Source organism: Podarcis muralis, chromosome 6, assembly GCF_964188315.1.
Source record: "Podarcis muralis chromosome 6, rPodMur119.hap1.1, whole genome shotgun sequence".
In the NCBI taxonomy this organism is placed as follows: Eukaryota; Metazoa; Chordata; class Lepidosauria; order Squamata; family Lacertidae; genus Podarcis; species Podarcis muralis.
This window is the reverse complement of record NC_135660.1, coordinates 20,750,708-20,760,871: the sequence shown is the minus strand read 5'-3', so window position 1 is coordinate 20,760,871 and position 10,164 is coordinate 20,750,708. Positions and strand designations below refer to the sequence as shown.

The 10,164-nt window shown below is 39.3% G+C and overlaps 1 protein-coding gene across 4 annotated transcripts in view; it reads left to right on the top strand.

Moving 5' to 3' along the window:
* RSRC1 (arginine and serine rich coiled-coil 1) overlaps positions 1-10,164 on the top strand; it is a 177,005-nt gene that overhangs the window by 84,733 nt on the left and 82,108 nt on the right. For all 4 annotated transcript variants that reach the window (XM_028731398.2, XM_028731399.2, XM_028731396.2 and 1 more), the window contains exon 6: positions 8,942-8,993. In XM_028731398.2, the coding sequence (XP_028587231.2) occupies positions 8,942-8,993 (52 nt within the window). The remainder of the gene's footprint in view (positions 1-8,941; positions 8,994-10,164) is intronic.

The following is a 10,164-nucleotide window of genomic DNA, read 5'->3' as shown; positions in this document are numbered from 1 at the left end:
AGACACAAATGTGCATCAAATTGAATATGCTTTGTGTCATATGCTAATATATATATTCTCTTTTGCTGGTGGGGTAGGGGACCTACAAGTATATACAGAGCCACACACATGTAGTAATATGTCTGTCAGGCAGAATGTCTACAGTTTAAGCTTTTTCCATAGTGTTGAAAGTGGACAGACTTTGGAACACTTACCCCAGCCCAACTTTAGTTCTTATCTCTTATGAACTTTCATGGTTCTAGAGATATTTGTGGAGTGAGTGCCTGTGGAGGTGTGTTACTTATTTTGTGGAATTAGCAATACTACTTTTGGGTTATGATAGTACTTCCACTGGTCAAAATGGCAGCCCCTATTGGGGTGTCTGGTTATCGGGCCCCTGGGTGAATCCTCCTCTCTACAGTCAATGGCCCTTGGTTGCTCATGAACACACCAAAATTTGGTTTCAAGTAGAAAGATCTCCCCTTTGGAAATACATTGGCAAGTGCTTCCCATCAGCAGTATCCTAACTAGTCTCTAAGAAAAATAGCAAGCACAGTTCACATGCTAGAAGAGTTTGGATTTGATATCCCGCCTTTCACTCCCTTTAAGGAGTCTCAAAGCGGCTAACATTCTCCTTTCCCTTCCTCCCCCACAACAAACACTCTGTGAGGTGAGTGGGGCTGAGAGACTTCAAAGAAGTGTGACTGGCCCAAGGTCACCCAGCAGCTGCATGTGGAGGAGCGGGGAATCGAATCCAGTTTCCCAGATTACGAGACCAACGCTCTTAACCACTACACCACACTGGCTAGGGAACAAAGAGAGGGTTGTGGCAAGAAGGAGTCTAAATCCCCCAGAGTAAGGAAGGTATTCAAAGCCAATGCAGTCTGTTTGTGTGCATGCTGTTGTCTCTGGGAAGGATCCCAAGAGTAGTATTGCTAATTCTCCAAAACTAGCTTTCTTTGTAAATACATAGCTAAGATACTTGTTCATACACACAAACACACTTTTGTATGCAGACACACTAGCAGATCTGGTAACAATAGAAGAAGCAACTGAACAGCCATCATCGTCATCACTCCAATCCATCTGCTAAAACCAAGTTCACTCAGATTGAATCAGAGTTTCTTGAATCCCAAATTCCTACTTGCAAAGGACCAGGGCTCATTACAACTTGCAAGCATGAAAATGGCTTTTCTACTCATGCAATCTGTGGATTCCAAAATAGCTAGTACACTCAAAAATATAACAAGGTTTCCATTGGATACTTCCACATTAGAGTTTGCTGTTTTCTCACTACTTAAGATTCTTACAGCTGAGAAAAATTGAATTTATGCTGTGCCCCGCTGACATGCCCTGCTGTATTCAAGTGTCATCCGTTGTTTTAAATGATATTCCCAAACAAGGCAACCTTCCTTTTTCTTATTAAAGCTTCTATTCAGTATAATTAATTTCTAGTTAATTAACAAGAAAAAACCCTAATGAATCACAGAAATCTTTGGCTTATTCTTCATAATTACTTTTCCTTGACAGTTAATACTCCTAAATCTAATTGCACAATATTAATTGTTACATAAATAATTAGACATACTTTAATGCAAAGCAGATTTGTTCTTCACCTACTTCATAAACTTGCCTGTCTTAAAATATTTACGCAGTTATGCTGACCAAACATTCTGATTAATATCGGATCTCTGCTATAAACTAGGAACTAATAATAATAATAGCATAAATAAATAATAAGGCGTAAATGAGCATCACTGGTCTTAAACCAGAAACGGAATATCAGCCACTTACTAGATGGGAGGCACCTCTGAAAATGTATGTAGTATGGAAGGGCACTAATAAACTAATTTGGCCCTTACTATTTCTGCGACTGCAATCAGTTGCTATACTAGATGAACTCAGTAGAAATGTGCAGGCTAAATTTTGTCTTGATGTCAGTGTGAACTTAACCAGGTGATTTGTAATATATGAATGGCTGTGATTGCTAGCCCCTTATTTCAGTGTTTCTGATTTGAGATACATAATGTGCCATGTTTTGCCTTTCGTTCTCCTGTGCTCGGCTGTAGGGAGCTGCTTGTGCAGGCGCTGCCTTCTTACTGAGGATTAATAGACTGAATAAGTGCAATTTCTCCTTTTTGTATTTGAAGAGCAGCAATGGTGCAGACTAATAGTTAAAATTTCTGTACATTCCCTTGCTGTTCAATGCATATTTTTATATGTACACATGGGTTAGGAGTTAGCATCCCAGCTTGTAATGAGCCCTTTCCTGACGAGTAAATCTGCTATTTTGTAGGTACTCTGGATTGTCGCTTGATGTGTAGATACTTTGACAAGAAGGGCTTCACTCTCCTGTCTACCTCTGCAAGCTAAAACCCTTCCCAGCCTCCTATCTCATTACATTCAGTTTCTAGTCTCTCTCTCCTTCATGCAAGCATGTGTCTACATATGGGAATATTCATTTCCCCTACACACACACACACACACAGAGAGAGAGAGAAAGAGAGAGAGTGAGTGTATTTTAGGAGTGAAATTGACTTATCCCACTTCTCAAAGCTGACAGCTGTCCTATTGTTTAGGCAGTTGGCTGATGTTCTTACTTGTAAATAGATCTGTGATTCCTGTTTGTGAGGAGACTCCAGTCTGCAGTGTCTCTTACACACACACACACACACACACACACACACACACACACACACGTAAGCACAACCTTTTCAAGAGCAACCAAAGAGAGGGATGCGGGTGGCGCTGTGGGTAAAAGCCTCAGCGCCTAGGGCTTGCCGATCGAAAGGTTGGCGGTTCGAATCCCCGCGGCGGGGTGCGCTCCTGTTGTTCGGTCCCAGCGTCTGCCAACCTAGCAGTTCGAAAGCACCCCCGGGTGCAAGTAGATAAATAGGGACCGCTTACTAGCGGGAAGGTAAACGGCGTTTCCGTGTGCGGCTCTGGCTCGCCAGAGCAGCGATGTCACGCTGGCCACGTGACCCGGAAGTGTCTCCAGACAGCGCTGGCCCCCGGCCTCTTGAGTGAGATGGGCGCACAACCCCAGAGTCTGTCAAGACTGGCCCGTACGGGCAGGGGTACCTTTACCTTTAAAAAAAAAAAAAAAAAGAGCAACCAAAGGGTCTGGATACTAAGCCTGATGAGAAACAATTGAGGGAATTGGGTATGTTTAGCCTGGTAAAGAGGAGACTTAGAGTGTATATGATAGCCTTCTTCAAACATCTAAAGGTCTCTCACATGGAAGATGTAGCATGCTTGTTTTCTCCTTCTCCTGGAGGCTAGGACCCAAACCAATGGATTCAAGTTACAAGGCAATTCCAACTAAACATCAGGAAGAACTTTCTGATAGTAAGAGCTGTTCAACGGTGGAACAGTCTCCCATGAGAGGTGGTAGACTCTCCTTTCTTGGAAGTTTTTAAGCAGAGGTTGGATGCTCATCTGTCATTGATGCTTTACCTGAGATTCCTTCATTGCAGGGGGCTGGACTAGATGACCCTCAAGGTCCCTTCCCAACTCTACAATTCTATGATTTTGTGATATGATTTTTATCTCAAGAGAGAACTGCCTGTATAGCTTAGACATATCCCATCGTGGGAATTTCCATTACATGTCTCATCAAGGAAGAGAGAGATTAGGGAAGAACTTTCATCTCTACAACATACCACTTGTTCTCTACAGAGATTGCATCCTTTTAGGAAATTATTTAAAAGTGATCTCTGTACATTTCTTCATTCATGTACATGAATTGCTTTCTTAAATGCTGTATGCGACTCTCTTAATTTTCAGTAGGACTTACTGCTCATCGTTCCTACAGATTTCTAGTGGGGCTACTACTGAGTTATACATGGGTGTGTTGGCCTTGTGTATATAAGCCTTTCATATTGGGTTGGTATGTTTACTTATTTAGAAGATTCATATCCCATCATTTACCTATAAAAGCCCCCAGGCAGGCTTGCAACATATGCCTGATTCACACTTTCCATTAAACCATAGTTGAAAACAAGCAATGGTTTAATGCAAATGAGCAGCGTGCTAGTGCTCAAAAGTTCCCACAGCACTCTTCCCCTGGTTCTGCTGTACTGGCACTGGTTGTAAACTCTAAACTCAGGCTTGTGGTTTCCTTTCTCCAAATAAATCACAAGCAGGAAGCCAAGAGCAAATGATGGTTACCACTCTGGGTTTGCGTTTGGATGTCATGACAAGCCAGACTCTGTCAGGAGCAGAGGGGAAATGGAAGAAGAACTTTTCAGCAGTGTACACCAGCACACAACGCATTCACTTTGAAACCATAGTTTGTTTTTACAGTGGTACCTTGGGTTAGAAACACCTCAGGTTACAAACACTTTGGGTTACAGACCCCGCTAACTCGAAAGTAGTACCTCGGGTTAAGAACTTTGCCCCAGGATGAGAACAGAAATTGCACGACGGCAGCAGGAAGCCCCATTAGCTAAAGTGGTACCTCAGGTTAAGAACCGTTTCAGGTTAAGAATGGCCCTCCAGATATTAACTGATTCGAAAGAAAGAGGGGGGGTTTGCCCTGCCGGACTTGAGGTTGTATTATGAATCTGCAGCCTTCTGCTGGCTGAAGGATTGGTTTCTGTTGGAGAACACTGATGTCCTGGATCTGGAAGGGTTTGATAATGCTTTTGGTTGGCATGCATATTTGTGGTACGACAAGGTCAAAGTTCATAAACTATTTAAAAACCATATTGTCAGAAGAGCAATTTTTGCGGTCTGGTCGAAATATAAAGACTTATTGGAGGGCAAGACCCCGAGGTGGCTATCACCGGTGGAGGCCAAGGCTAGGAAAAGACCCAACATGGAGGCCTACTGGCCAAAATACTGGGAAATAATTGAAAAAATTGGAGACAATTGGAGGTTGCAGAGCCAAGACAAATTAAAAAATAAGGTGCGGGATTGGTTACATTATGCTCAAATCCAAGAGGTTTGTAAAATGGACAAAAAAGTTGGTTTCCAGGTGGAAAAATCGAAATTAGAGACGGAATTTTTAGAGCCAAAAACTAAGACACTTTCGAAAATGTATAACTTGCTGCTTAAATGGAATACACAGGATGAGACAGTCAAATCTGCCATGATAAAATGGGCACAGGATATTGGACACAACATTATGTTTGAAGACTGGGAAAGGTTATGGAACACCGGAATGAAGTTTACGGCATGTAATGCCTTGAAAGAAAACATTATGAAAATGATATACCGGTGGTACATGGCCCCAGTCAAGTTAGCCAAGATATATCACCTGTCTGATAATAAATGCTGGAAATGTAAGGAGGCAGAAGGGACATTCTTCCATCTTTGGTGGACCTGCCCAAGAGTGAAGGCCTTCTGGGAAATGATTTATAACGAGTTAAAAAAGGTATTTAGGTATACCTTTCCCAAGAAACCAGAGGCCTTCCTATTGGGCATGGTGGACCAGAAGGTGTTAAAGAAGGACAGAACTTTGTTTATGTATGCTACCACAGCAGCAAGAATTCTCATTGCAAAGCACTGGAAGACTCAAGATTTACCCACGCTGGAGGAGTGGCAGACGCAGTTGATGGACTACATGGAACTGGCTGAAATGAGTGGCAGAATCCGAGATTTGGGCGAGGAAACAATGGAAGAGGACTGGAAAAAATTTAAGGACTATTTGCAAAAACATTATAAGTTGTACGAATGTTAAGAATACGCACGACTAGGAAACTTTTGCTTTAGCAACTTGATTAGGTAAATTGAAAACTAAGTGACAAGAAAAAAGAGGTGGTAACATGAAACAATTTTATTATGTTTATTTTAAATGTACAAAACTGGGATACAATACTGTGAATTTAGAAACATAATAACTGAAAGATACAGTAAGTTAAGAAATAAGGTAACAAATTGCTGAGACTTTTATTGCAAAGAACGCAGAGTCTGGAGGATGTGGGGAAGTCCATTTGGAATATTGGGAAAACTATTGAAAGTTGGATTGTAATAACCTTTTTATTATCTTTCTTTGCCTTTTTTCTTTTTTCTTTTTCTTTCTATTCTGTGTTTATGACTCTAAGAAAAGAAACTCAATAAAAAGCATTTAAAAAAAAAAAAGAATGGCCCTCCAGAACGAATTAAGTTTGTAACCAGAGGTACCACTGTACTTGCCTTAATGTGACATGCAAACTAGGCTATAGATTAAAAACAAATATATGTTTATATAAAAATACACAAAAACTTGTGTGGGGGTTATGGGTACCTAGGGTGTTCTAGCATTGATATTAAAAGTATATTGGCTTTATTGGGACTTAAGTAGTATTATTTAGCTTCCTCAGATTGCTTCTTATTATCTGCTTGGATCCCCCCCCCCCAAGAGCCCTTATTACCTAAATTGATTTCTTTCATACGTTTGTTTTTTCACTGGGGCTGTTGAAAACCATCAAGTTCTGGAATTTTTACAAAAAGAATAATATTTATATATCTTTTTGTATATAGAGCGAGTGTTATATATCAACTATATTATATATACGAAATACAGCAAGTACTATAAGGCCAAATCCTTTAACTAACATATTTATGCCTAATGAATCATAGAATCAATATGTCTATTTTCAGATGTGACCTATTGTAGAATTTTCTTTGGGGACAAAAGCAAAACAAAACACTATTTCATTTCCCCCTTATCCTTCTGTTGTTGTTATATATACTGAACCACACTGGCACAATTATTGTAAACTGAATAAAGCTGAAGAGAATGATTGCTCCCAATTTATTCTAGCATGGCCAACAGTAAGACAAACAATTACTGCTATCCATTTAAAATTACGTATTTATTATAAAGCTTTATATAAATCAGTTGTAATATTACAAGCTAATAATTTTTTTTCTAGTTGATTTTATAGGGTCCATTTGGGGTTACTGGGTCCGTTTTGTAATATTCACATCTGGATTTATAAGGCTGTGTTAGCAGAAGGCAAACTGTTCAGAATACTAGTAATGTAAATGCAAAATTTGTTGGGAGTCGTAAAAAAGTAGGCAGGCAAATATAGTGATGGTTAAGTTCATGATTGGTGCATTGCATACTTTCAAAATGGCATGAGGTCAGCTTGAGGATTCTTTACAATAGACACAATTCTGTGTAGCTGGAGACAATTTATGTTGTTGACATAGAGCCAGTTAAGATGCTCTAATTGGCACCATTAGGCAAACTAGTTTACATGTCCAGAGAAATATGAAATAATCGTTCTTACTGCTCACATGAGCAGGCTTTTGTACACTCGAGACAGTGTTTTAGATTCTAAACCTTAGACTATCTGAACAGACTGGTCGGCATTTTGCAGTTGAGCAGTATAAAGGCAATTTCTGTGGCTCAATACATAAGATGAATGCTGAATTCTATTTCTGGTTGTTGGTCAGTATTGATAATGATGATGCAGTGCTGCCTTTACATGTTTATATATTGTTGCCGCTTGCTTAGCTTTAAACAGGTCACATCATTTTTGTTATTTTGTTTACCAAAGCATTGTTTTGAACAATTTTCAATGCTAGCTAATAAAAAATGAAATTTGCATGCTTTTACATTTATTAAATATATGTCAAGTGTATATAAGGGTTGTATCCAATGTAAGGCTGAGTAACTTATTCTGTTCATGCAACGATTTATGCCTGCTTGCATTAAGATGTGTGTGGGGTGTGAGCTTTGACTTTTGCATGCCCAGCTGCTCCCTAGCCCAAGGAGCAGAGGTTGGCAATATTTTATCAATTAATTGAGTGAGTGATTTAACAAGATTTATATACCATTTGATTGTAATGAAATTTCTCTTCCCCTTGTCCAATGGCTTGGGACCTGAGTACCAAAAGCAAACCTTCACCAATATAAATGGTGGGCACTGTTCGAAATTTCCTGGGTGCCAGGCATGTTTAGCTACTGATGCAGGTCCAGTTGTGACTATGTGGAAATTTCTGGGCACAAGGTTGGTGACTGACATCTCCATTGAGTCAGCTGACTTGTGCACAGCAAAAGGTGTATGGACCCATTGCTGGGCATCTTAGTCCTCCATCATCACATTAAGTGAAGTAAGTGCGGGGCTGAGTGCAGGTATCTTTGTCTGTGCTGCAGCCTTTCCCCAGGTCACCCAATGGAACTCACAGGCTACAGTTTAAAAACCTTTGCCTTAGTTCATAGTTAATACCATTTCCATTTCCAATGTGTGTGTTTCTCCTTCTTGCATACTGGGGCAAGTGAATTGTTCAGGGAAGTTTTCAATGGTTGATGTTTGATTGTGTTTTTCATATTTTGTTGGGAGCTGCCCAGAATGGCTGAGGCAACCCAATCAGATGGGCGGCGTATAATAAAAGAATTATTATTATTATTTGTTGTTGTTGTAAGAGCAAGCTACAGCTAAGCAATGTAGTTTTGCTCATGAATTGTAGAATTGTAGAGTCCCCAAGGGTTATCTAGTCCAACGCCCTGGTGAATAGACATTCTGTTGTGTTGACCGTAACCTAGGTTTAAGGTGGTATTTGATTCCTAGCTTATATATATCGGTTTCTAACTCTGATCTTGGACTCTATGCTTTGCGGAGGAGACCCTCTTGCTAGTGGTGCTGCTGGTTGCTGCCCAGTTGGCATTGACCTGTGACTGGGACTTTTCAGTGGTGGTTCCCTGTTTGTGGAATGTCCTCCCTGGTGAAATGCATCTGTGTCCCTTATTACTAACTTACAGGAGGAATTTAAAAACATTTGTGTTTACCCAGGCATTTGGCAGCTGGAAGATACTGTTCCTGCCCACCTTGAAATTATCAGCTCTGAGAGTATGTGACTGCATAACAAGTTTTTAGATGGTTTAAATATGTTTATATTTTAATTTTAATAGTATCATCTGTTTTATCATTTTGGTGTTTGCTGTCTTGGACTCCTTTGGGAGAAATGACAGGTTGCAAGTTTGATAATTAAAAAATAATAGTTATTCCTTTTTCCTCCTTTTTTCTAGTCCGCGGCTGAACAGGCGAAAGCTAGATTACAGTTGGTTCTTGAAGCTGCTGGTAAGTAAATGGATGGAAGTAATAATGTTGTTTTAGTGCCCCTCAGCAATGGCACCCAATTTTGGAGTACCTTATCTCCTCAGATTTGACTGGCTCTGATCCTATCCATCTCTTGGTGCCAGGTGAAGCTTTTATTCTTCATCCAGGCCTTTGAGTTATGAAATCTTTTGACCTGCGTTGTAGTATTTTAACTGAAAATTGCATGTTTTGTTTTTATATTTTGGCTCATTCATGTAATTCAAAAGTTTCCTGCCTTGAGGTCTTTTGACCAAGGGTATGATATAATTCTTAAAAATAAATACATAAAGTATTATGGCAGTACAGTAACTAAATGAGACTGTAATCCTGTTCACACTTACCTGAGAGTAAGCCTCAGTGAACGTAATGGAACTTTCTTCTGAATAAACATACTTTGGATTGTGTGGTCAATTAGCAGAACTGCCATTTAAATATATTTAATAGAGGTGCTACAGTTCTCTATTTATATCCATTCCTATTTACAACAAAACATTAGAGAGCAGCTGATCATGGAGATAATGATCTAAAAAAAAAAAGTGTATACCTTAGCCTAAAAGACAAAACCGAAGGTTTTTTAAACTATCTACTCCTTCATATAAGAACATATTTTACTTTTCTGCCTTTGTGTTTTCTTATTAGTATTTGAACCTAATGGTGGAATATACAGTAACTATTGTAGGGGATGCTGTTTTGCAGAAATCTTTTGTTCAAAAGCAAAACTTTCTTTTCTTTTCTTTTCCATTTTCCAATAAATGCTCACATTCTCCAGTGTAGCATCTTCTCCGTCATAGTTTGAAACGTATGCATTGTTCTCCCATTCTTTTAATATGTCTCTGAAGCATATAATTATAAAGTAGATGTGACAGGGCAGACCTTGAAAAGCACAATTTGTTTATACTGCTCTGAGCTGTCACACCTCATTTTTTAATTTAACACCTCGAGAATGTATTAAAGATACTATGAATTTTTTGTCATTGTGATCAGAAGCCTGTAGATTTCAAGGCATATTTGAGGTTCTTGTGACACTTTTTAATCTAAAAAACTTAAAATGGGAGTTTAAACCTTAGGTCCAGATTACTCTTAAATGAATTATGGGATTGGAAAATACATTAAAGTTATTCATGAAATTTGAAATCTCTTTTCTAACTTTTAT